General features: G+C 45.4%; 2 protein-coding genes across 3 annotated transcripts in view; one reads left to right on the top strand and one right to left on the bottom strand.

Annotated features, from left to right (window-relative positions):
• The window catches only part of TGFBI (transforming growth factor beta induced), a 170670-nt gene that overhangs the window by 92126 nt on the left and 52030 nt on the right, over positions 1 to 26514 (top strand). The gene's annotated exons all lie outside the window — the stretch shown is intronic.
• Positions 1827 to 4216, bottom strand: SMIM32 (small integral membrane protein 32). 2 transcript variants are annotated; one of them, XM_065735004.1, is made up of 2 exons: positions 4204 to 4216; positions 1827 to 2730 (listed from the first exon to the last, which is right to left on the bottom strand). In XM_065735004.1, the coding sequence occupies exon 2, from the start codon at positions 2171 to 2173 to the stop codon at positions 1853 to 1855; it is 321 nt and encodes a 106-aa protein (XP_065591076.1). In that variant the 5' UTR covers positions 2174 to 2730; positions 4204 to 4216; the 3' UTR covers positions 1827 to 1852. The 2 variants fall into 2 exon arrangements, with proteins under 2 accessions (XP_065591076.1, XP_065591075.1); XM_065735003.1 differs by lacking the exon at positions 4204 to 4216 and adding an exon at positions 2890 to 2993.

The following is a 26514-nucleotide window of genomic DNA, read 5'->3' as shown; positions in this document are numbered from 1 at the left end:
ATTCCAGAGTTATTCTAGAGCACTTTACTAAGAGAAAATGTACAATATGGTGCAATGCAACTTGTGTTTTACCCGGGGTTTTGCCAGCAGGAATTTTTAGACCAAGCTCATTATGGCTGATAGATGAAAACAAGCTGTCATTACTTAAAAATAAATGAGAAATGGCTGATTTGATAAAAACTCAATTTATTCAAAATGGGCTGAGATAAACACTTGATTTTATTCTTTATTTCTTCATTAATCATTTGGAATTACACCAGTGAAATTTGGTTCAGATGAGCTAAAAATTGGCCACCTGTCAAGGAATAAAATATTTCAGGCTGTTCTATGGCAGATTAACTTATTTGAGCATAACAAAACATGATAGCCAAGGCAATGACTTGGAAGTATATCAGCTGTGTAACTTCTTTGTGTAAAAGAGCTCACGGACAGGCCCAGGTATGTACGTGTCTCTGCCTCAGAGTGCGAGTGTGTCCTTGTAAAATCTTCTCATTTGGATTAAATACTTTACATACATATATACACGCAGCACTTCTGCTGTACTCTGTGTGACAAGGATGCATCGAGGGGTGCAGCTCCTGTCACTGCACGAGCCCCTTTGATTGGTGATCCACTTGCAAACCGTGGGAGTAGAAGTTGGTTTTAAGAGAGTGTTTCTGGACGTCTGCAATTGAGCTGTGTGTAGAGACACTGTGGCTGGAGAAACAACCAGGAAAAAGCCCTTTGCCCACAGTGGGAACATGAACACTGTTCTGGGGTTTGTGCTGTATGCTCTATAGTTATGACACTCGAGCTGCAGATTTCCTAAAGATTGTCATCTATTAAATAGCTTGTCAGCAAAGGTGAAGCAGGAGTACAGCTTCTAGAGCAAAACCCGATGGCTAATTAGTCTAAACCAGTGTATGTTACCGTTAATGAGTGGTGAATCAATCATGCTGTTGCCCTTTCCATAAAGCATGCTCCTAACTACACTGGCTTCATAGAGAGAGCAAGGAGGGGCGATGCTGCCGTGATGCAGCTCCTCCTGTAACGATGGCTCTCCGAAGTTATCTGCTTCTTGTACAAAACTCAGAGCACTCTGCTCTACCCGTTCATTAGTTTACGTACAATTGATGATGTTTATTTTCTCTCCTTCCTTCTCTCTATCCTGATTATTTTGGTTTCATGCTGTGGCAAGCGATTTCCTTTGCAGGTTAAGGAAGTTGAATACAAGTTACTTCGGTATTAGTGGTTCCCATAGCTGGCAGTGACTTGAAACCCAACTGAAGATGCAGTAAAACATCACCACCACCCCCAGCAGCATCCCAATCAAAACCTAAAGGGCTGTTTCTGGTTCTCTCCTGCCAGGCATGGCTCCCATCGCGTTACTGAGCGTTTCAGCAGCAGTGGAAAGAAACGGGTCTGGAAAGTAAACTCTCGTCCTCGGAGTGGAGCCATTAGGTAAATACGCTGTGTTTTACATCCAGTGCTACGATTTCATAAACATGGGTAACAAGCTTCCACCAGATGCACAAATCAGAGATTATTGTTAATGCAAATGTCCTTCTATGGGCACTGAATGGGTCGGTGATGACATTTGCATACATATAGCGCCTAATCTGGAATCAGGGGGCAATTTCTTTTTTGGCGTGTATCGATGTGCTAAAGCACGATCCCCTCGGTTCGTCGTGCAGCTTTTTATTTACAGCTCTTCCCATCTGCATCCAGCATCTCTTTCAGCAACCTTTCCCTGCGGTGCAGCCTATTATTTTAAGGAGGGTCGAGCCCACTCGTGGCCGTGCGGACTGAAACGCCGTGTCGCACAGCCCTGCTGCTTCCTGCTGCTGCTGGAAGATGCTGTTTCCCCCTCGTGTCAAACAGCCTGTGTCCTCCACGGGCTCCTCGCTTCCCGGAGGGATCTGTCGTAAGGGAGAGTAGCAAAAAAAGAATTTTTCAGCTGGCAATTAATGAAGAGCACGATGAGTGTCACAGTCAAGAGCAGAAAGAAAAAGAGGATGATGTAAGTGAGCAGGTCGGGCTTATTGATCTCCCCTTCCTTGAGCACCCTGGCTGTCGACATGTAGAAGGCGGAGGAGCTGACGGGTCGCTGCGTGCTGCCCAGGTAGGGTGTGTTGGTCTGAAGGATGAGGTGAGCTTCGGTGGCACTGGTTGAGTTTAGCAATTCACTATACATGTTCTTGCTTAAATTTCCTCCACGGTAGAAGTAAAGAATGAGAGCACACACAGTCACTCTTTGGCATAGGGAAGGAAGAGTATTCCCTCTTGTAAAATCCCGACAACGAGCCACATTTTGCCTAAAAGTAAACCCAAACGACTCCCTAAGCCGTGTTGAGGAGATTTGCTCTTAAATCTCCGTGCCTCATATTAACAGCACTCATCCACAGAGATAAATCACAACCGACGCAGGTACCTCGATGCTGCTCCCTCCCGCGGGCACATGGACCTCGGACCGGCTCCGGGCTGCTCGGAGCCCTCGGTGGCCGTCAGGGGGAGGGCACGGCGGCTCTCCGGGTGCTTTTCCCACTGGGATGGAGCCGGGGTTAAACGGGATCCGCGGAGAGGGGCGGCTGCAGCGTCGGCATCCCGCTGGGCTCGCTGTGCTCTCCCCCAGGATCCTGCTCGCTGCCGGAATCGCGGTGCATGAGTTGAGTTTCTTAATCCCGGTTACCGACGTGCGGCGTAGCCCCCGTTCCAGGGCAGGGTTTGCTGCTTTCCAAGCATTCCTTATCGCTTCGAGAAAATGGGGGAAAAAAGAAAAGAAAAGACAACAAACCAAATGAAAAGAATTCTGTCCGAGGTCCCTTTGTTTTTAAAAAAAAAGAAAAAAAGAGAGAGGGAAAAAAGGGCAAAATTAAATCGGAGGGGGGAGAGGATCTTTGGAAACCTCACCTCATCCGCGCTGCGAAGCGGGGCTGGGCAGGACTGTGCCAAACGGGACTTTTCCCTCTGCCTCAGCTCCTCCGCAGCGTCACTCGCTGCTGGGAAGGGAGGGAGCGCGGTGTGTGAGCCGGGGGCACGGTGCTGAGCGGGGAGACATCCTCCGAGAAACCCCAGTGAGAGCCTCAGGCTGCGGGGAGAGGTTTGGAGCTGGGGGAGGGCAGTGAGGATGGGACGAAAAGAAAGCGATGGCATCGAAACCTCTTTTTTTTTTTTTACCCTTTTTTTTTTTCTCCCCCCCCCTCTCAAATCTCTATTGTTAAAATTGATCTCTCCAGCACAGAGAATGCCTTTTTTTTTTTTTCTTTTTTCTTTTTTTTCCTCTTTCTTTCTTTCATTCACACGGGCCCCAGCACCCTCTCCAGCCTGACAATTAGCATGTTAATTTTTTTTTTCCCATCAAGCTGCCTTTATGCCGCTATTAGCTGCTGGCTGCTCGCCAGCCTGTGCTCGCCCCGTCGCATCAGATAAGCGCGGTTAATGCTTCCTTTTAACTCGCCCCAACTTGGGAAGGGGGCTCGGAAGGGGGGGGGGGAGGGGGTGCAGAGGGGAAATCGACGGAAGGAAGCATCCGATGCATTCTCCATCCCCAGGGTGCCCATCCAAGCAAACATTATAAAGCTGCTTGTGATGAGCTATTGCAGCCGGCGGTCCAGAGAGGTTAAACATTTCAATTAGCATAATAAATGTTTCTGCTCGGGAAGAGGGAATGCAAAGAGGAGAAATCCCAACGTCAGGCAGATTTAAATCAAAGGAAATGAAGGCTCTGCTAGGAAGCAATGCCCTTGGTGCAGCCTATCCCTATCTGCTGAGCTCCAGGTACCTGCTGAGCCCCTGTGCCCTCCTGGTGGCACGGCTGAGAGCTGCTGCCTGCTCACAGGACCCCATCCTCCTGCTCCCACTGCCAGCACAGCCCCTACCTGCTCTTTGCCTCCATGCTTTGGTTCGAGATGTGAATTTTCAGGGATGTTCCTGTGAGGCTTTTGCTGGGTTTTCTTTTCTTTCTTTTCCTTATTCCCCTTTTCAGCTGAAGGAGCTGACCCTTCCACGTGCCCTGGTTTATTTCCCCATGTTTAACCCCAGAGGAGGACACCGTGTCGGCTCCTCCTGAGGCCATTCCCCCTGCCCACAGAGCGGCCGTGGTTACCCATATTTACTCTGTGTGAGTTCAAAGAGCAGCACAGAGAGGCAGGCAGCCAGCACAGGGGCTGGAAAAGTCAACAGAGATATAAAAAAAAAAGCTGGTGTAGCTCCCAACCATCCTACCTATGGTGTCTCCTTGCAGCCAGAGCGACTCTGAGCAGTGCAGGACGTGGATGCTCAGAGGTCTGCGTGTCTTCCCAGCACCCTGCCCTCTTCCTCCCTGAACTTTGGTTGGCTTTAACCAAACTTTGCATCCTTTGTTTGTTTACTTTCTTGGTTTTATTAATCCGTAGGAAAAGCAGAGAGGCAGCCGGGGGCTGAGTGCTGTAAATAGCAAGGATTGTCTTCGTGTATCGTGTCTTTCAGCCCTAAGCTTATTAAAATGGCTTCTCTGCATATGTTGCCAACTCTGCAAGAAGGGGGAAATGCTGTGATGGTTGCACAGAAATGTTGCATTAGAGGAGTGCTCCTGTTAAGTGGGAGTGTCCCTAATGCAGAAGGGACAGCCCGAGCCCCCTCTTTCCACTCCAGCTAGTGCACAGGTTGAACGCGGAGCTGGAATATTTTCCCTTTTCCTCCTGCAAAACATTATCTCGTGCCTCTTGCAGGATTTGTTTTCTGCCCCGAGGATGCAATAGTTCAGCACCAGTGCCATCGCTTTGGGTTGAGAACCGTTGCTAATGGTCACGGTGTGAGCGCTGGAATAAATCCTTGGGTGTTTTACAGGCGCCCTGGGTGCACGTGGGCTCTGGGGTGGAGAAAGCTCCCCCTGCTTTTGGCAGTCTGTCTGATATACAGAGCGATGAGAAGCCCTGGGAGCAGTAAATCAGATGTGTTTTCGGCAGCCCCGTATCCAGGTTTAATCTCAAAAAACCCAAATTGCTATAAATAATACTTTAATTGCAAAAAATAAGAGCTGATCCTTTCCCCTTGTTTTCCTTAATTTGGAAGCTCATTTAAAGTCCTCAGTTCTTTGTAATTTTTCCTCATTAACTTAGTAGCTTGGTAGATATTTTTTGCTTGTTTCCTTTTACTTTTCTGAAAATCTGAATTTTCAGCATTTAATGACTTGCTTGGGTACGGTTGTAAGGCGTGCTGGAAGAGGTGCTGCAAGGAGTGCAGCAGTGGCCGAGTTAGCAATGAAATGAACCTCTCAGTGCTGTGGCTTCATGGCTTCCTCAGGATCTGTGTCATTGTCACCGTGGGGGTGAGTCCTGAGAGGTCCTTGTTCTTCTGAGTGCCATTTGGGTGTTGCTTCCAACCTACGCCATCCCATGGTCCTGTGGTGACCCAGTGGTGGTTCTGGCCACACCTTGGTCCACTCTTTCCATAGTATGACCAATGCTGGCACAATCCACTTGGGGTTCAGAGCCTGGCCCTATCAGATGAAGCTCTCCTGGTGACTTGGACAGTGGCATTAGCTTTAAAAAGTATCAGCCAAACTGCAAACAAGCAGGATGCAAAACATAGGGTGACTGGTGCTTGGGGTTTGGTTGTGCAGCAGATTGCTCTGGAACCCTTCCCCATTTCCAGGCTGGTAAATAATGCATGATCTGTCTCTTACATGCTTACTCAACCCCTACCACGATAAAAATCAACCGAGGGAAATGAGAGTGGAAAGGAGCATTATCTTTCTCAGTAATGCAACCATTTACAATCTGTTATGATCCTTCTGCTGAGGAGTAAGTGGCGGTGGAGGGGATTGTTTCTATTAGCATACCAAAAACCATAAATCACGGGCTGTAATTTTCTAGTGTCACGTACAAGCAGCTTTAAAACCTTAAAAAAATAAAAAGAGAGAAAATAAAAAAAATATACAGAGGTCATTTCCTTTTTTAATCACTTTGAAGTAAAACACTTCTTCTGGATGCCTGAGAATCAAATACCAGAGACCCTATTTTCCAAAGCAGGATCTTAAAACTAAGCAGCAGACACCTCATGAGAAGGTGCTGCCTTCGGTGCTTCAGTGCAGATTTGGATTGCCTGAGGATATTGGTCCAAGTGCAGAGAAGTGTGATAATATTTGATTTCCTAGGATCTTGTTTGTCGTACTTCAAACTGAGCTCTAACGTCATGTTTCTCGGGGTCTGTTCTCACCAGCTGGAAAGAGCAGCATCTAAAAAGCATCCAGAGAAGTCTGCGGATCCAATGGAAATGGGAGTTTCTGTGCATTTCCTCAGTGCTCTGCCTAAATCCTCCACCCTCCGGTGGTGAGGAGCCTCTCTGTTGGCCAAGGCCCCATTCCAAGGAGTGGAAGAAGCACTCTGCTCCTCTGCCAGCCTGCTCAGCTTTGTCTGCTGTGTCAGGAGTTCTGGTCAGGTGGGACTGTTTTGGAAAAGGGGTGAACCCACAGCTGGAAATCTCTTTTCTTTCTCTGGAATCCCTCTCCTGTCCCCTGTCTGAGTGTGGAATGAGAGAAGTGTCTGACTTGTCGAGCCTGTCTGTACTGTTACTGCTTCTTGTTGTACAATGCTCTGATGTTGGAAACAGCTCCTCCTGTTCTGCATGGTCCATCGGTGGCTGCTTCTCTCAGACAGTGGATGACAGGCTGGGTGGGTGGAGCTTCTCTTTCTTCTCTGATTATTGGTTTTTGCTTTGCGTTTTGAGTCCTTCCTTGATCGTGACTCCAAATAGTGGGTTAATGAACTGTTAAAACTGGGTGACCCCCAGAGCTGCACATGAGTGCTCTGTACAGATGAGGGGCAGCCCGGGCTCCCTGTGTGCTGATCAAGCTTGATATCACTCTGACCATGTTCCGTCCAAGTGGCCTATTGTGCAACCCACTTCCCTGGTTGAAAAATGGCCTTACACTGCAAGGATCCTGAACATTGATCATGGAAAGTGGCAAGATGCTCCAGTGCACTAAATAAGAGCAAGGAACCAGCTAAAGTGGGGTGAAAGGTTTTCCCCAGCCTCATAGCAGTGGATCTCAAATCTTCATCTCCAGTGGTTTTGATGCTCTTCTGCAAGTTTAAGTTGAGAACCATTGGCCCTAATGAGATTGAGCTGGGAGCCCATTGCTCTAACACAACACCTCTGCCCCAGATAGGAAGCTCTCTCCTCTGAGCACCAGCAGGGCTCGCTGCGTGCATGCCTCCCTGCTTGTGAAACTGAGCAAAGCAAATGTATTGCACAGGGTCGGCTGTTGATTATTGCTCCTGGTGTGAGCTAAGGCTGCTTACAGTGTCAGCTCAGAAATATTGTTCACACAAATGGTGATAACTCCTGGGCCCTTGGGTACCCTTCAGTGGTAGGAATTAAATCAAGTGAAAAAGTAGCACATCACCCTTCTCAGAGTGGGAATAAATTTCAGAGGTTGAGCTAAACTTTATTTTGGAAAGTACCAGGCTGTGTTGCTGGCTACTTCTGGAAGGAGCGTTTCCATCTATGACCCCAAAAAATGAAAGGAAAACTGAATGTGGTGTTCCTCAGCATGCTGGGGAAGAGTGCTGATGTTTAATTGTTTTTGTGCTGCTTGGTAAAGAAGAATGACTTTATAGTTTCTGATTTGTCATTCATTATGGTCTGACTCAACAGATCACGTTGCTGGTTCTGCTCAGCTCAGAAGTCTTCTCAGTGTTAAACTAGAAACCTTTTCCAGTGTCCCTGGAAGTAGCTGGGCTGCCTGGGGCAGGGATGGGGCTGCCCCATCTGCTCTCACCTCAGGTTTGCTTTTGTTAATAAGTTTGCCCAAAAAGGAGGAAGAAGATCAGTGGTCCTCTATGCCAGGCTTCTGTGTCTGATTATTCCTGCTTCTGTGGTAGAGTAGAATTCTGTTGAAGGACTTGACGTCAGCACTCTGTATTTAGGCTCCATTTAATTATATTGTGAAAAGCAAAGCTCAGCCAGCAACATTTGCTGGAAGGGAAACTGCTTGTACCTGTCTTGGTTCACCTGTGAGCACGGCTGAGCATTGTAGATCCCAACTCTTCACCTCTTCATCCTCTCTGATGACCCTTTGGGTCTCTGTCGCTCATAAGTGAATGCAATTATCATTAATCAAGGCAGGGTACCTGCCCAAAGCTGAGCAGCTTTGGCAGAGCAGCAGCAATGGAGCGGAGCTCCATGGAGGGTGGAGGCTCCTCTGTGAAGCACCAGCTGTGCTCTGAAGAGCTCTCTGAATACAGTGGGAAAGAAAATCTATCTGCCCATGACAGGGATTATTTTAATAACCTAAAATCTCATTGCTTCTGGAACATCTTCTCTTTCGTGGAGCAAATAAATAGGTTTTAATTTCATTGCCTTAACTTCATGGAAATAAATTTGAAAAGCACAATAACCGATGTTATGTAGGATAACAGCATTATCTTTTTCATTTTGGTCCTAAAAGGAAAACTGCACGAAATATGGAGCCAATAGAAACACCTCCAATCTCAGACCCTTGAAATATCTGCAACTGAATATACCGCAGTTGGTGAAAGGAAACTTCACCTGGCCTTTAAGTTTGTGGAGGAAAGCAGTTACCAAGTGATTCCTTTGGAGGTGATGCAGTGAGGTGGTGTTACTCAGTAACGTTCATCCTCTGTATAGAGGCTAATATATTCCCATTGTATTTAATTAGCTTTGAACCTATGTGTGTGAAGAAATGCAGCACAGCGCTGTTATTAAAATTCATGCTTTATAATAATTAGCACAGTTAGTGCAGCCTCTGAGAAGTGCTGGTGAAAGGACTGTTAACTTTGGCTAATGGTGGGACTGCCTCACTCGTGCTGTCGTTTAACCCACTGCTGCATTTTGAAGGGGAGAAAAAAGTTGTTGTTCTCAAAGGCTACATCAGGCCAGCCATTAATTGGCAAAACTCATTAATTATAACAGATTGTCTGCTATGAAATCTCTTTAGCTGAACTTTTGCAATGATCAGTAGGGAAATGGTGACAAATACAGGCTGAACTGTCCCTTCTTAACTGCTGCTGTTTTATCTCTCATCGAATCCCTATCTGAAATTGAGAAAAATGAATAATAAGGTTCTGAAACTCATTCTTCAGAAGATCAAAGTCATAAAATTCTGTTAATTCCCTTCGAGACAGAAATAGGAATTATAGTTAAGAGACTTTTCCCCGTGACTTTTTGTTTCATTTTAAAACTCTCTAATTGTTCCCTGAACGTATCTCCCATTGTATTCCACTGTAAACTAATTTGCTGAGCTATCAGGAACCCAAGAAAAATCTCTTAGTTAAAAACTGCCCCTCGCAAGAGCAGCTGAAAAGCACAAATTCTGAAGAACCAAAGTGATGCCCTGTTCCTCATTCCCAGCAAACACGTCTGGAACCTTAGGTTTTATTTTTTGTTAAACCTCAGTCTTGTGGTTCAGGACCTGAGCATTTACAAGCAGAATTTCAGCTGAGTTTTCTAAATTTCTTGAAAGCACCTTTACCTTGACTTTTTTGGGGTCTCTTTTAGTGCCAGGTTATTCCTATAGCAACTCTCATTGCTTTGCTGCATGGCTGCAACGTCACCAATCTATGTGGCATCCACTCTACAGCCTGCAGGTGCACATCCTTCCTGACAGGTTTCCCCTAGAAGCAGTTTTACCTTTGGTATTTAAGAAAAATCTTGTAGGGTGCAAACACTGTGTCCGTATTCTTAATGGTAATTCAGAGAGCGGAGTGTTTGGATGTGCTTGAAAATAGCCCTGGGCACCTATTGGCATGTGTAGGTGCATAGAGATCTGAGAAAAACGACCATCTGGGATACATAGAATACTGAAATGAAGGGATTTCAGGCACATGTGTTTCTTCTGATCATTGGTTCAACTCTGTTTCTCTCAGAGAGGTGTGCAGAGGAAGAATGCACAAAAGAATGGTGGCTGTGTGCTGTCTGCAGATGATATTATGGGAGGTCAGCAGGAGAAAAAGATGGCCTTTGAAAGTCTTCTGCCCTCCAGTTTCAAAATACCTTTGAGCTCTTACCTTGTATAGGAAGGAGCTGATAACCTAGTGGCTAAATAGTACTGCCAATTTGAAGGCCATCAGTTCTTGGAATAATTTTGAGGCATTTCAAGCTACTTCTTTTCCAAATGCTTTTTTCCTTTTTTTTTTGTAGTAAAATTTCAAATTTGCTCTTTTATTCCCTGTATTGGCTACAAGAGAGGATTTGCTGTGCCAGGGTACAAATCATTTTCATGTTAGAAAGCTGAAAGCCATTATCTGTACTTCTACTCGGTGCAGAAGTCAGAAGCATTAGTACTCTAACACAGCGTGTTCTCTGCTCTGTGCATGGTACGATGGCTGGAAATCATGAAATTTGGAGCTGAAGAGCACTTCACTCCACATGTGGGGGGATGTTCGCTCTGAAATCTGAGGAACTCCAAGTGGGCAGCTGCCAGCATTTTGACTTTTATTTTGGTCACTGGATTGAATGGACCCTGAAAGACTGGGGAAAAAAAAAACCCTAAAACCAAAAACCAAAGCCATTCCTAAACCTAGATGAAGCTGCAGATGCATTAAGGTGACACCTGAGATGGGGAATTAGTAACGTTATTATTAATTTCCACGGTGGCTCTTTAAATGTGGGACAGTATATTGATTCTGAGCCTGCTACGTGATCATTTTCGTTGGTGGTATTTCCTGCCAAAATTAATCAGGCACTCCTTGATGCTGGGCCAACTCCCTGACTTGCACGTTGTCAATCAGGTGGCAATCCAAATGTTCGCCCACTTCTCCACCGTTTTCTTTCTCTCTGACTCCATCAGAAGCACATGACAAATCCGTGGATCATGGGGGAGAGGGAAGCAGGTTTGCTCTCCTTTTTTCTCTCGGCTGGGGGGGGGGGGGAAAGACTCAACTCTATAATCATCTCCCTATAAAATAAATTACTTTATCTGTCTTAATACTGTCACTCTTCAGTCCTCCAGTGATCTACTTCTTCCATCTGTGTGCATAACTGAAATCTTCTCTCCACCTACTCTATGTACTTCCAAGTGTCAAAATCCAGCCTCAATCATTGCTGTCATCAGTCTCTCGTTCCCGATGCGATAGCGGGCAAAACATCACAGCTCCTCAGACCAATCTGGGTAATTTCTGTGCTCACCGTGCAGAGTTGAGGTGAACTATCAGAAATAAATATGACAGTTGTGTTTTGTTTTTGTCAGCTGAAGTTTTCCACTTTCTGCTCCTGAAACAAGTGGGTATTTTTATCGCTTTCTGGGTCTTGTTTCCATCATGACTCTTGCTGCATCGGGGCATAATTTCAGGAGATAACCACATTACCCAAATCCTATGAAAGTTGACTTACTGCTTCGCATTGAGTAATTCTGCATGACTCACACTTTGTTCTCTGATATAATTTCGACGCTTGTTCGCAGAATATTGTTGAGACAATTGAGCTTACTTACTGAAATCACCATCTTTTGTGGCGAGACGTTACAATCGCTTTCCTCTCTCACAAAGCCATTCCAAGAACAATGGGCCGACCCATAAATAACAACCATTTGTTTTGCTTAGCGTGTGGATTCTACTTTGCTAAATGAAATAACGGCAGGGAAAGGAAAGAAACCTTAGAAGCCGTGCATCTTCCCAGATAAACGTGGCAACGTGCCTCTCCTGCTGAGCCGTGACCTACTTTGCTCACAAAATGCTCTCACTACCTCCCCCCAAACACAAGGCTGTTGAAGCCCCAGGAATTCTTCACCTCGGGTGTGAAACTGTGAAGTGGCAGCCACCACCAAAGGGTCCTCAATGGTTTCCCTGTCTGGCAGCACCGTGCTGCTTATCGCATCTCCTGCAAACACTTCTCATCGCGTTGCTGTTGGGATCAGTTTTGTTCTCTGCTCCAGCATGCATTCTGTGAGTTCAGAGCTGGATGAATTTTGCCATCTTGTGAGAGGTTTTGGTACTTTTTTGGGGGACTGGGTTTATTTTCGGGTTAGCGCAGTTAACGTCTTTTGCTCTGCTGTGATCTTTTTTTATTCCTTCATATTTTTTACTACTGAAAAGGAATCCTTTTCCTCTAGCTAACATATTATGTGCATCAGAAGTTGGTAGCATGCCTGTTCACGGAGAAACAGGAGTTGAGATCGAGCACCAACAGCTGTGGGAATGACCTACACCATATGGGACAAATGACAATTACCCAGTCTGTATTACATAAGGAATAAAATCACGCTGCATTGCTAAAGCATGGAAGGAGAGAGAACTAGAACACGATGACAAATGACTGCTCCCAGTGATTAAGGTCCTTAGATGTACTATCATGTATTTTTTTTTTTTGTCTTTTCAGCTAATGCATACAATCAGCTTGTTAAAGTCAAGTTCGTTGCATGGCAAAGGCAGCATCCCTTGGCTGTGTACTTGTCTTAGTTAAGCAGCACAGCACTTACATATAGAAGTTGACTTTGTCCATCAGATTCTGCATTTGTGATTCACAACCAAAGGTACTGATCGCAGCACACAGACATTACTGCCTGCTGTGGCAATGCTTGGGCTCACTGTCTGGGGCAGATGATTAGATTTTAATGCTGAAAAGCATCATTGCACTCAGAAAGTAAATAAATGTTTCTGAGCTTGATCCTGTTTGTTTAGCAAAAAGAAGTTGGAAAGATGATGCTGTACAGCCTATGTATGCTCTTATGGGGGGTGAGCTGCACCCTAGAGGGCCGCCTGCAACAGCTGATGGCCCCAACGTGCTGCTAACCCGAGGCAAACCTTTAAATGATGGGGAATTAGCAACAAGCCAGAAGGAAAATGGCTGAACTCTTAGTTCTTGCTTTCTTTTAGCCACAGCTGGGTACCTTTCAGGATGACACATTTGCATTGAACAGCTCCTAATGTCATGCAAAAGGCTGGATGTCATCACCTGTGACACTCGGGAGGATGGATCACAGCTCCTTCCCTCTTCCAGGGAAGTCATTGAACCATGTCGTCTCATCTCGTGCCTGGCATCTGCTGATATTGTGTAACAGGGTACGTACTCTATCCACTTCGTGTTTTTGACTTAGTTCTTCATCAGCACTGACTCTTATTCCCAGAGGAGAGCTGAGCAGTGCTGTGCAGAGCCCCTTCTCCTCTGCATGCAGGATTCCAGTGCCTGCCTTGGCACTAGGGGAAAAATGCTAATGGTGTCAAACCTAATACATTGCATGCATGGTGACTGAGGGACCTCAGTTTAATTGACAAGCTGCCTGTGGAAGCTGACCCTGCGTGTTATTTCCTCCCTGAATTTGGGACTCCAAGATGCATGGAACGGCCTTATTGTGCATTTTTCTGCTTGACGTTTGGCTGCTGATTTCTGTTTCTGAGAAATAGAAATACTGTGTATTTCGTAGAATGATATTTACACGTATGACTTTGTAATGAAATAAAGTGTATACATCAGTGGCAGTTATTTTTAGACATTTTTTTAAAGCGATGTAGCCCCCAGAATAAGTCCTGAACTATTCTATTGCAGTGAGGTGCAGCTTTCCATGCTTTAAATGATCTGTAGTCTCCCTTTGCAACAGTTCTCAAGCTCTTTAGCTAGCACTTATGGTTTCATTTTGCTTTACACTTTGTCTGCCTGTGATATCGCTTTGCATGCAGTTGCAGAACTCATCCTTGTGTGTAGAAAGAAGCTGTCTGCCCCGTATCTTCTAGGAATAATAGCTCTGATCTGCTGCACTGGGTTTAATAAATATTTTACACTTCACCGTTCAGAATATCCTCCTGGTGAACCTCAGCACCTGCACTTCGTGAAAATCATGCCTGATTCAAGAGTGGCTGTTTGCTTCCATGATCTGGGTAAGACCTGCAGCCCAGGTGACCCCTGGGCAGGAGGCATTTTTCCTCTCCCCACTGCGTGCTTCTTCCTATTGCTGCACTCGGTAGTGTGAGAGCTTTGCATTAAAGAAAGAGGTAGTGTGTGTCAAAGTGATCTTCTCTGCTCTTGCAGGAGCTTTAGTACCTTCCATGGCAGCAGGGCCATGCCCTGTGCTGCTTTGGGGCACTGGGCTGCAGTCCAGACCCCAGCCTGCCACCAGAGATCCACTGTCACTGATGAGTGACAATGGAGTCACTGGTTCATTGGTTTCACAGAGGCTGCTGTAAATGGGGGAGAGAATGAAACCCTCATTCCTAATATGTTCCAGACCTCCCTGTCTCTCCCCTAAAATTTGGATGCCATCTAGTCAGAGTGAAATGAATGGTGTCGTAAAGCTTGGGCTTAGCTGAAAGATGGAAATAATCTGTGTGCGTGCGTGTGCCTGAATCGCCTCTCAAAACGCTGCACAGCCACTTTTCAGACGTGCAATTTTCAGACGTGCAATTTTCAGATGTGCAATTTTCATTCTATTGATTTTATTTCTTTTTTTTTTTTACACACAGTTACATAATTGCAAACTGTACCCATTTACACCTTTCAGAAGGCAGTAAGTTCGGGATTTAATGCGGGATTATTTTTAGTATGTATTCAAGTTTATTCATGCTGAAAGGTAGTAGTTATCTTTTGTAATTTTAGAGCCGTTCTTTGAATAAAAACATGAGTATAGCTCCACGTTAACTGCCATGTGACACTTGGGAGCGGGCTGAAAGCTCTCCCAGGATGACAAAATCTCTGATTTTTTTTTGCTTTTCAACACCCCTGCTGTACACACGATAGCAGTGTGTGTGTTGGGACCTGTGCCTATCAGTGCACAGAGCACGAGCCATCTCGTGTGCGCTGCCAGGATTTACCATGAGCAGTGCAAGTACCTCTAGGCTAGAAGGAGCTGCAATTTTCAGTGTTGGTTTTTGGTGTGTGTATGTGTGTGTAGGAGCAGCTTATTGAAATTCAGCTATGCTTTCTGAGTTCAAATTCCTTATTAAGCTGTCACCAGAGGGGTTATTAGATAAAAATCTGTGGGTCCTCAGCTGAGCGTTCTCCCCAGAGCAGAGTAAATACCTCTGGTCGCCAAATAGCTGAACCTTTTTTTTTTCAGTTCACAGACAACTGTGCAGAGGTTGCAAGTTTCTCATGTTTCGGGGTCACTGTTCAGATAAGTCTCATGTTATTGTTTCTGTTTTCTAATGGAATAATTAAAAACAAGGACACTGCAGAAAGAGTGCGTAATTTTAGGGGAAGGAGCTCAGTTGTTTGTCCATGAAGGCACTCAGGGATTTGGCTGGGATAGATTAACACACAGGCACCAGTCGAAGATCAGCAGAAATGTATTTTGCAAAATTTCCTTTGTTCCAATTTTGATTTCCAAGAACTTGAATATCGCCCTCTTATTTGGAGATAACTGTGGGTCTGACACCAGAAGAAGCTGTGCTGTAAAAATAAGTGAGTCATGATGATAATGAGGCTATCGTTATGCAATAGCAAGCTACCCTCGTTTCCTTTGCAGGCAGTGCACAACTGTACAGATAATCTAGGTTGCTCCTATCTCAGGGCCTGTGTTCATATCTGTGTGCAATGCCATCTTCCAGAAGCGTTTTGCCATAGTGCAAAATGAACCCCACTGTCTCCATCACCAACAAATGTATCATAAGAGGATTTCTCCTACCAAGTTCATTGACAGCATTGTTCGAAGAGGTGTTTTATGGCGTATTTCTTCTCCTAATGTGTATTTCTCTTCAAGACATTTTGGAAGTGTTTTCCAGCTTAGGAGTCCTAATGAAATGTGTCTGCTCATGTTTCCTCAATAATAAACTCCTCTAACATCCAAGCAATGTTTGGCAGCTGGAACTGCATCGCTGCTGTGGAGCAGTGGAAGGCAGAGCTGGAGCAGTTCCTCCTGATAGACCCAAGTCACAGGAACAGGAAAGGGACACGGTTTGTATTTGTCTTTCCACTGCAGCAGTTGAGAGGTGCAGTAGACCCATTTCTGTGGGCACGTGATGTTTTCTTTGGCTGACAGCCCTTGTGTGGTGGCAGGGAGGATATTGGACCCCAGATGTACCCAGCTTCATCCCTGTGGTGCGTTCCTCCTGCCCAGCCCAATGCTCACATTGAGGTCTCTGTTGCTCTAACTCCCTGAAGGTGATGGGCTGAGCAGTTTCCTAACGTGCAAATGCCAGAACCTGTGAAGGGTTACACTTCTGCAGGCATTTCCCTTGAGAACTCAGTTCCTCGGTCCATTTACCTGGAGGTAATCTGTGCTTTTGCTTACCACCCTCAGCTCTTACATCCCCAGAAATGTGTGAAGGTGGTTGCTGTCTCCAGGCCCACAGAACTTTCCCCAGGTTGTTAAATCTCTATCACTTTCCTTCTCTGTAAGCAAGAGATCCGCAGTGGTGGCTGCCAGCAATTTAGCTAGGCAAGCACGTCACCATCTTGCTAATCTGTTCACTGAGCGAGTAATTGATCAACTGAGGGCAACTCCTTGCTTCACTTTCTACCTCCATCCTTCCTTTTTCTCAAAGACAGCGTCTCTAGTTCTGCATCACTATTCACAGAAATTGCTGTGCTCTCATTGCTGGTCTCTGAATTCAGTTTTTATGCATTTGTGAAACAGAGTTTTGAGAGGAATTACCTAAATCTGGAGAAACATTACTATGAGTCAGACCCATTGACTCCCCGATGCTTGATTCTTTTGTTCAGCTTCTTCTCAAATGTAAGGTGGGAAGTGACGTGGTGAGAGAGCTCCAAAAGTTAAGTAGCAGAGCTTCCCCATCTAGATGCATGTTTTTGTCCTGCGAGGCACAAAGCACTGGGGAAGTCAGCAAGACTTACCCAAGAAAAGGGTAGAGTCGCACTCAGTGATATGCTTTAGTGGGCATGGTGGTGGTTTTATGGTCAGACTTAATGATCTTAGTGGTCTGTTCCAAACCTTATGCTTTTGTGGTCTGCTGGCAGCAGGTGGGTGGCAGCTCTTGGACTTCAGTGAGGTGTAGTAAGTGTTGTTTTGTGTTTGAGATTCAAGAAAGGGAGAGAAAACCCAACTCGTGCTTTTGCAGCAAAGATAAAGGGAAGCTCCTGGCAGTGATGCCAGAATGTTTCTAAGTTGCCTCTTATTCTGTCTTTTAAGTTTCATAAGAAATAAATCGGTATAATTTTTTTTTTGTGAATTAACATATGGTGGCTATATGTGTGTTGAAGTTCTTTGCCCGTTTTTCCTCCATTTACAACTCATGAGCAAGTGATTTAATTACAGGGAAGCATTTATACTAAGTGCATGCTGCAGTCTTACTTCAGGCTCTGCAGCAGCCCTGGAGAGCTCATCTGAGGCTGGTGTGGTATGGTGGACTAGCTTATCTTAGTGGTCTTTTCCAACCTCAGTGATTCTTTGAGTCTGTGCTGGGCCATGTTGGGCTGTTGCTCAGATCCAACTTTAGCTACGTTACCTCCTATTTCCCCCCTGGGGTCTGATGTATTGGCCAAAACTTTCCACCCAGAAGTCAAGGTGGAAAGTGATTATATGTCAGACTTCATGGCAACATCTGTGTAAACTGATGGCCAAATGGTATCTTTGGTCTTGTCTAGTTCATGGATGGGGCTGGCCATGGGGTGAGTGTGGCTGGCGCTGTTGGGGTGGGGGTGTCATCCAACCCCATGCAGCCCCTTCTGCTTCCCATGCAAGATGCAGAGCAGTTCTTATGGAAAGGACCTGAAAGTAGCAAAGCTGTCCTTGTTTAATCCATTCCAGGTGGTGATTTTTCATTCCTCTCTAAAGGATGCAACCACCTCAGAAGCTTTAACAAGAATAGTGCTGATCACAGTACTCTCGTGTCCCTTTGGTAAACTAAGAAAAAGGGGGAATGAAAGCAGCTCTTGGTTTTCCTTTATCTCTGTACCTGGATTTATTTGGGCAATCCATCAAGATGTATCTCTCTAACAGCATCATTTAAGCTGAAATAGGAGAGTCGCTATTAGTCTTGAAAATTTGTAAGATAAACAGTTCTTGACATTTAATTTTTAGTGACCAATGAAGAAATAAATTACTGAGCAATAATCATGCAGAAAGTATTTAAGCAAAGGAGAAATAGCAATTTATGCATGGGATCCTGATTCTATACCAGGACCATGTATTTTACATTTTCTGTTTATTTTTGTACTTTGTAAGACAGAGTGTGGAGTTTATGTTGTTTCCTTAGGGAATAATTTAAGCATAGCTAAAGATGGAGCATCTGTTGAATGCCTCTTTGGTCAGTAAACATTATAAGATATTTTTATTAAACGTGTCCCAGCCCTTTCCCTTTACACCCTTGCTGCTGAGAACGGTAGGTTTGTGAGTTATTATCAGCACAACTCACCAGGGTTGGCTGTGGGGGAGGAAATGGATGCAAGTAATATTCAAGTGAGCGCACAGTTTAGGCCATGTGAGGAGTTTTGCCTGTCTTTGCCTGTTTCCGTGTCCTTTGCTTCTGTTTATTTGCCCACTGTTCTGAGTGAGTCTGAAGTGATGAGGTCCAGGGGTTGTCTGGGGTTCTTGCTACTGCTGCCATGCAAATAATAGATCCAGTGAAGGAAGATATGGTTGAAAGATGCTATCACTTACAGCTGAACTATTTTTATTATTTCTAGTGATGCTTGTATCCCTCAAGTTTGGGTACCAATTAATTAATTACGCTCTTCATTTTATCTGATGGGCATCATAACACAAACAATGGAGATGAGGCTGGGAGTGAGCATCCCTTGCTGGAAACCAAATATGGAACAGCATATGCTAGAGACGGTACTGAGAGATTGGACTTGATTAACTCTTTTGCATTGTGAGCTCTATACATTTGGGAAGTGGATGGGGCAGGCTGAAAAAGAGAGGTGGCAGATGGAATGAAGGGAGGATGATTAATAGAAATATAAGCAAACAGCCTTGTATTAGCTTCTGCTGCTTGTTTTCCAAAGTGCAGACTGAAGATGGAAATAGAGGGAGGTGGCACAGATGGGAAGAGGGCTGAGAACCATGTGAGCTCCGAACTGAGGCAAGGGGTAGGCATGGGGAATGTGAAAGTGATCAAACCCTGCAGGTGGGTCAGGGGCAGAGGCACCAGTTGCTGGGTGCAGGTCAGAGCCAAAGCTGCCTTTTTCATGGTTTGGTCTGGAAAGAGGGTCTGAAGTGGAGCTTGAGTAGTTTCTAAGGAGATCCAAGGAGAAGTCAACAGTGTTAGAATATGAAAAGCTTTTTTTCTCATTTATTAATTAGTGGAGGAAGCAGAAGGAACGTTGTGAGGGTCAACTCTAGTTAGAGGCCAGTGCTAGAATCTAGAAGCACTTACTGTCCCCACAAAGCTGGGGAGTGAAGCAGAAAGGGAAATAATAATAAAAAAGGGATAAACAGGAGCACAGGCTGTAAGTGTGCCCCGTGAAAGTGAGCTACAGATAAATGTTAGCTAGGCACTCAGCTACGTGTAATGGTAGTGGCAAACTTATAGTACAGTAAGAGACCTGAGCACAAGATTATTAAGTAAGAGCTTACAACACAACGCAGGGATAGTGTGCTCCAAATGACATCATTTACCTCTCTGCTTGTTATCATTCATTATGCCATGTTATGCTGCAGATCCTATTATATGCTACTTAACTGCAAATCTGGCCCATGCTGTGTGTCAGGCACAACACAAGGACAAAAGAAACACATACCCCTAAACCCAACAGAAAAACCAAACCACCATTTGTTCTCAGAGATTTTGTGATGGAAAGAGTGTTCCTATGAAAAACTGCATTGTTAGTTCTGTGTTGGAAGATAGAGACAGGCAGACAGCATGTTTCTCTAGGTTCACAGTTTTGTAACTAGGCCAAAAAGTAGAAATGACTGTTGGATGAGTAGGCTGCAAATAAAACCTGAGGAGATGAGATAAATGAATGGCTTGAATTTTTCAAGGGCAGAATGTTAATGTTAGTGGTACAGAAAGTCTGGAGGCAATTACATTTGATCTTAGATTTTAGTAAGCACCAAATCTTACCCATTCTAACCCAAAGAGGCAGATACCACATGGTCTGGTAGTTTGCATGGCTTTCATTTGAAACTCAATGAGATTTGGCAACCACTTTTGCTTTGTCTCGATGGACTCTTCCAGTGTGGAACCCAAAAATTCAGCATGTGAGAAACCTCAGAAAAGAGAAGGACTCTGCAAAGGCCCTGTGGCTGTCCAGAGCTTCTTGGAGGAGAATTCAAACTCTAGACTCTGCCATTCATATGCAAAAATATGCATCAGAGTCATCAATTTCCTCAATTCACTCTGGGTTAATTGGTTTTATTCTGGAGAATGGGCCTTCTTCAATAGAACCTGTCACCTTATTTTGTTTCCATAAAGTCCTTGCTAGATGGAGAGGTTTCCTGCTTTGTTCCATTACATTTAACAACAGGAGAGAATTTTCCTCTCTCAACTTGCAGATTAACCATTAGAGTTAGTAAAAATAATATATTGTCCAACAGAGTTAAGTCATTCCACTCAAGATGGACTTGACTTTCCCTGCCAATTATTAATTTTCATGAATTTCAAAATATGTTTTATGCTGATAAAGCTTCCTTAAGCATTTCCTCTAAAACTGTTTTAAAGAAAGTGGCACTTACCTAAGTCCTTTGGAGTACTTCATGTTCCATGGCTTTTCCTATAAATATTCTCCAGTTCATTATTTTCACTGAACTTCAAAGGTGGGTAGGTGTTGATTATTTTTACCAGTTAAAAGAGAAAAGTCTTGGGTACCTGCATACCCTTTGAACAAGCTCATGAAACGATCTGCAGCTTTCACGTCGGCCTTTGTTTCCCGAGGTTTCTGCTTTCTCTTCGTTAGTCTTCATTTTTTATGGCTTTTATTTTATGTCACTGCCTGTAAAAAGCACTTGAGTGACAGAAACTCCTATCCTCCAGGCTCAGAAGGCTTTTTCACTGCATTGAACTTTAACAAACACCATGTTTGGGGTTGACACAGCCCTGGGTGGATGAGTGAGGGCTGAGCAAATGCATCCTGCTCCTTGGGACAGCCCAAATGCAACGGCTCTGTCTGCACAATAGAGTGTCTTCTTGCACAGATTGTCCTCATTTATCATTGTTCTGATTCTTCTCTCCAGGTACCTTGTGGTGACAAAGATCTCATGTTCTGTTCAGTATATAAAATCCTCTTTCTATGACACTGAACACCTCAGCGTGGTAAATCATCTTGCCTTGGCTGCAGGTCAGGAGATCCTGGATGTGGCCTCCAGCTAGTCCTGAAATTTCAGTTTCCCTTATTTCTGAACATCACAAATGAGTTTACTAACTGGGGAAAAACAAAGTCTGTTGCCATGAGGAATGCTTGAAGAGATCAGAGAAGGGACATCCTCTATGACAAATGACACTTAGCAATGCTGAGAGCTACAAGAATGTTCATTAGTGGCAGAGGTTTCTTGCTGGTGGTGTTGCAGAGGTCCGGAATGTTGAAGGACTGGAAAAGCTCAAACTGCATTTTCAGCTTCGTAAGGGAAAAAAGGAAAAAAAAAACCAAAAAACTTGTGATTCATTACTTAAAATAAAACAGTGGGTAGGAAGTGAGGGAGAGTGACTCTCCTACCTTTAATTGGAAACACGTCCAAAGACCCATCTGGCATGGCTGTAGGAGTGGGCAGAGCCAATGCTGCTGAGCTGTACTTTGGCTGCTCTCCATCATCACCTGGATGTCGCTGGGCTGCAGCCAGTTTGGGAACTGGGTTAGGCTGAAGTGGAAGCAATCAATTTCAGTGGGCACCAAGCAGGCTTTAATACTCACAGCTCTGAGAATTTGCATCCTGTGTGGTTTGCACTAATCTCCCAGTGGATAAATGCCCTGAGGAATCTGACTGTGATTAACTGAGGCAGGCAGCTCCAGATTTTTGGGCTGTCGGGGGCTGCATCGCTCGCAGGCACGGTGTGCTCACTCAGCACGGCTGCAGGTGGATGAGATGGGCTCCAGGTGGTGGTGACATTGCGTGGTCTGGGATGAAACCTTGCTGGGGGAGACTGGAATGGCAGCGTTTGCTCATGATGGATGGTCCCTAATTTATTTCCACTGGAAAAGGTTGTGGAGACAAGGTTACCCTATAAATTATGTGTAGAGTGTAATTTCGTTAAATATCCTCCTGCAGGAATAAATAATGTGTTATCTTCTTTCATTATAAGAAGGAGTCGGTAACACATCCTCAGGTCCAACGCTGTCATTTATTATATGTAATAAATCTGTGTTTCTGCATTTTGTTTGTGTGTGTTTACCAGGAGAAGAACTCACCAAGTGATGCCCAATCCAGCTACAGTCCTGACAGAGCTGAGCACCCTTTCAGAAGCACAGATTTCAGCCTGATGGTTGCCAGCTCCAAAATGTCACCTGGTGATGAGCTGCAGGAAAGGCAGAGGCCAGTGCAGACCAGGATGGATTTGGGATTTGTTTCAAGGGATTCATTTGTAACAGATACTTGACACTTCATGCCATCATATCGATTGTAAAAACAACCTGTTGTGGCAAACCTGTGGACGTTTTCCAGTAGTTATTCCACTACAGCCCCCTGTGCTCCTTCTGTAGGCATGCTACTCAGATGTAACTTCTGAATACCCAACAGAATAATTCCTGCTATTGTATGGCAGTGTGAATTCAGCAATGAGCCTGTCCCAGCCCAATCCGGCTCTCAGCCAACAGGATGAGTGATGTCTCCAATCCAGGCTTCACCACTTAAACAAGGGGAAATGTCAACCTTCAATCAAGGAGTTAGGGTGTTTGTCGTTTAGAAGAAGCTTAGGGAGGAGGAAAGAGCTTTTTGTTTAAGTCTGCCTTCAACAATTCAGTCGGCTGGGGAGCAGTTTCCCACCTTGGAGCAGTTTGCTGTAGTGAGGTCGCTGCAGCATCACCTGCTTTATGTGTGGGTGTGCTGCAAACACGTCTGGAAGAGCTGCTTGGAGGGCATCATTCAGAGTGAGGTGTTTTGCCCGGGGTGATGCAGTGCAGGTTTAGCAGCAGATCTCAGCAGCCCAGCTTCTTTTGGCTGAGCACATCCCGCTGTGAGACAGAACCTCAGGCCCCCACAGCATGAAAGCTGGGTGAGTCTGCTGTCTGCGGGGCAGTCTGCCCTGTGGGGTGTTGGCATCTGCAGCACAGGGAGGCTCACAGTACAGCAAGTCAGTCTGCTTTCAAGAGCTCGGGGCTGTGCCTCTTCTGGGAACAGGCACAGCCAGTGATACCCTCAGAGACAGCAGTGCTGAAGATCTGTGTGGATGTCTCCTGCTAACAGCAGGAACTTGCATGAGCAACCCCCCAGCTCCAGTCCTGGAAGTTATAAGGGCATAAAGACACAGGTAATGTAACATGATGCATTCTACATGAGGAGGCAAATAGGCATCGTGACTACACATCAATTGTTAGATCATATCAGCGTGTTTGTCTAGCCAGGAGGGAAATGTTTTGTGTTGATATTTACGGAAATTAAACCGGATTCTCGGTGTGAGAGCTGACATCCAGCTTTAGCCAAAAAAAAATCCCCTCCTGGACCATTTAAAAAACATTGTAGGGAAACCAAGATACTACTGGCATTAAGAAATGATGCAAAGATGAAATGAGTAGATTGCCCTGCTCAGGAGAGTCAGAGAAGCTTTAGGTTGGGTTCTAATTGGTTTTTATTCATTAAGGATATCTGAGGCCCAGCAGTAGGGAAGGACTTCAAGTCACCCTGTGGCTTTGTGTTGGTTCTGTGACTACCATGAGCCCAGTGATGCGCCTGCTTTTGTAGCTGGGGGACAAACTCCTGGCACCTCTCCATTTGTCTAATGGGAAGACTGACGTGTTGGGTGGGGAACTGCCTCAACTGCAAAGTTTTTTTGGTTTAAAAATGAATTCCTGCCTCTCTAGAGTGGTGCTGCAGATGAGAGAGACTGCTGAGGAACAAAGCGCAGTGGTTCTGGTTCAGCAGGTCATTTGTTGCCAAGTCAGAAGCCTGGAAATCATAGATTGCAGAAGCACACTGCCTTAACCTTAACCACAGATGTGCTGCCATAGTTGCGGGTGCTGTTTCAAGTCTGTTGTAAGTGACTCTTTTTCACTGCTGGAATTAGTGAACAAATCCTGCAGCATCGTTGACTGAGCAAATCAGCAGTCAGTTAAGTGCATCCTGTCAGCAGAAGGTAATTTTAATGCTAGGCCAGTGGTCTTTCTAATTAAAAGAAGCATTTATTATTTGTTTTTGGGATTGTTTCCAAGAAGGAAAACAGAATTCAGGAAGGCTTTCAGAGCAGATTGCCTTCAGTGGCCTGGTCTGTGCTTGAGGCCGATATGAGGAGGGAGAAGAGAGCAGAATGAAGGATGAGGAGGAGCAGAAAGCGTTGAAAATCTCTGATTAGTCTCTTCACTGGAAGAGAAACAAATCAATGTCAGGAATTAGGGAAAGAACAGACAAGGAGAGAACAGAAAGAGGAGCAGAACAAAAACGACGAAGACAGATAAGACATGACAGACTGGGAGGGAGGATGGCAGAAGACAGCTGAGTGATGGGTAGGGTGCCAATAGAAACGTGAAGATGCCATCTTGGCCTGTGCAACCTGGTGTAGGGAGCTGCTTTGGCAGGGGGGTGGACTCGATGATCTCTAGAGGTCCCTTCCTACCCCTACGGTTCTGTGATTCTGGGTTCACAACTGAGTAGCATCTTGGTTCCTTGGTGGTCAGTGCTGGGAGTTACCCAGCTGAGGGCCAGGCCTGGCTGACAAAGCAGCTCCTTGCACTATTTCTGTAGAGAGATTTCCTTATGTCATGATGCTAAACCCATAGAAGCTAAGGAAAATCTATCCTACAGACCACTTCAAGCACTGATTTTGTCAGTTTGGACATGATATTGTGGAGAGTGCATTGCCCACTGCCACCAAGACAAGGCCGTGCTCAGTCAGCACAAGGTCTGTAAGCAGACAGGGAGATCCTGAGCCATGTGGCCCATGTGCTGTTCTGTAAATGCTTAGGTAAATTCCTCATTATCATTCCACTCCTCGGGAGTTTCCTGTCTTTGACACTGAAGTGAATGGCCAAGAGTGGTAGAGAGTGACCACAACGTACTCAAACAGCACACAACATTGCTTGCATGCTGCAGAGTACTGACTATTCTTGTATTAGAGCATTTGATTGGATGTCATGTTGATGGGCTTAATGTTTTCCTCCCTCCTGTAACTGGTTTGTATTGAAGGGAAATCAAAATTCACCTTTGAAATTACTCTGGACGCTGCCTGTTGTAATGGTGCTGTGTATGGGATGATGCACAGCACTTCTGTGGCTCTCTGCTCCCATGGAGCAGTCAGCACCATGCAAGATGGGGCCCTGTGGTGGCATCAGTTACCGAGGAAACTGCCTCTATAGAAGTGGAACATGTTTCTATTAGCAACAGGAGCTCTGGCATGGGTGTTAGAGCATTTAAACACCTCGTTACTGAACTGTGTTTGTTTGTGGGCTTTTGGGTGTCTGGGGGCTGCACAGTGTGAGGTGTGAAAGGAGGGCAAGTGGGCAGGTGATGGAGCAGGAGGGGAGAGCACGATTCCCACGTGCACCTGCTCCAGGTAGCAAAGGTGTGAGGTAATGCAGAAAAGCTCTTTTGGGGAAGTTCTCCTTCAGAATGAGCAGGATGCTGCCAGCACATCCCTGCAGCTGTTCCTGGTAGGTACACAGAGGTGGAAACGATCACCTGATGATGAGAGCAATGCATGAAGAGCATTTCCTACACCTTCCGCCAGCTGAAGCACCGAGTGCACAGGTGAGGTCAGTGTTACTGATCTGAGGAAGGCAGGGCACTGCATGGCACCCCAAATGGGGAAGCACTAACCCCATGAGGAGGGATTGGGTGCATGAAGTGTGGTGTTGCAAGGCGAGCACGTGGCAGTGAGGAGCAGCTCTCTGCTTTCATCCACTGTGAGCAAAGATGGAAGGCATAGCTCTCACCTGAGAACGGTCACAAAGCAATTTGGGAAGGTTTTTCTCTATTTACCCGGAGGAATTTTGTTGCGTGTCTCGAGGAGGCTTTTAAATTTCCTTCAGAAAATAGTCTGCAATCACACAGGGAAATGGTGTGTGAAAGGCTGGGGCAGTAATCGCCCGTGAAACGAACATCCGAAGTGAGATACAGACTATTGGAACATATTTAATGTGAACATTTGAGTTCTGCTGCCAGAAAGGCTGCATCTACAAGCAGGTGTGCTCTCATTAAAGAAAAACAAGCCCATGTAGCTCCGAGGGTACAGGTGGTGAAATTAAATAGAGGTTCATCTCAGGTTCTGACTTCTCCTCGCACGCAGGCGTCACTCCAGCTAAGCAGAACTATCATTTTCCGCAGGAGAGAAACCATCTCCAAAAGTTTTGTTGCGTGCTGACAGCTCATTAGGTGCCATTGTTTGGTAGCTCACAGCAAGTCATAAAAGCGGAGCCAAACTCAAGGCAGCTCGGGCAGGGAGATTAACATTGATATCTGAAGCTATCATTCTCCCACGCTGTATTTATGTTGGGCACTTTTGGACACTTCTGGTACGTCCTTCCCAGCTGGCGTGGCTTGGTCACTACCAGGCTCACCGGGTGTGCCAAATTGTATTTGGTTTTTCACAGGATCATGGAATTGTGTTGGAAGGAGACCTTAAA

This window comes from Cyrtonyx montezumae, unplaced genomic scaffold (genome assembly GCF_038088225.1).
Source record: "Cyrtonyx montezumae isolate F1298 unplaced genomic scaffold, pur_monq_1.0 scaffold_18, whole genome shotgun sequence".
NCBI lineage: Eukaryota > Metazoa > Chordata > Aves > Galliformes > Odontophoridae > Cyrtonyx > Cyrtonyx montezumae.
The sequence above is the reverse complement of the archived record's forward strand: the minus strand, read 5'-3'. Positions and strand labels throughout refer to the sequence as shown.

Excerpts from the sequence above, each read along its gene's own strand:
- SMIM32 (XM_065735004.1), bottom strand. The coding sequence starts at position 2,173 with ATGTATAGTGAATTGCTAAACTCAACCAGTGCCACCGAAGCTCACCTC.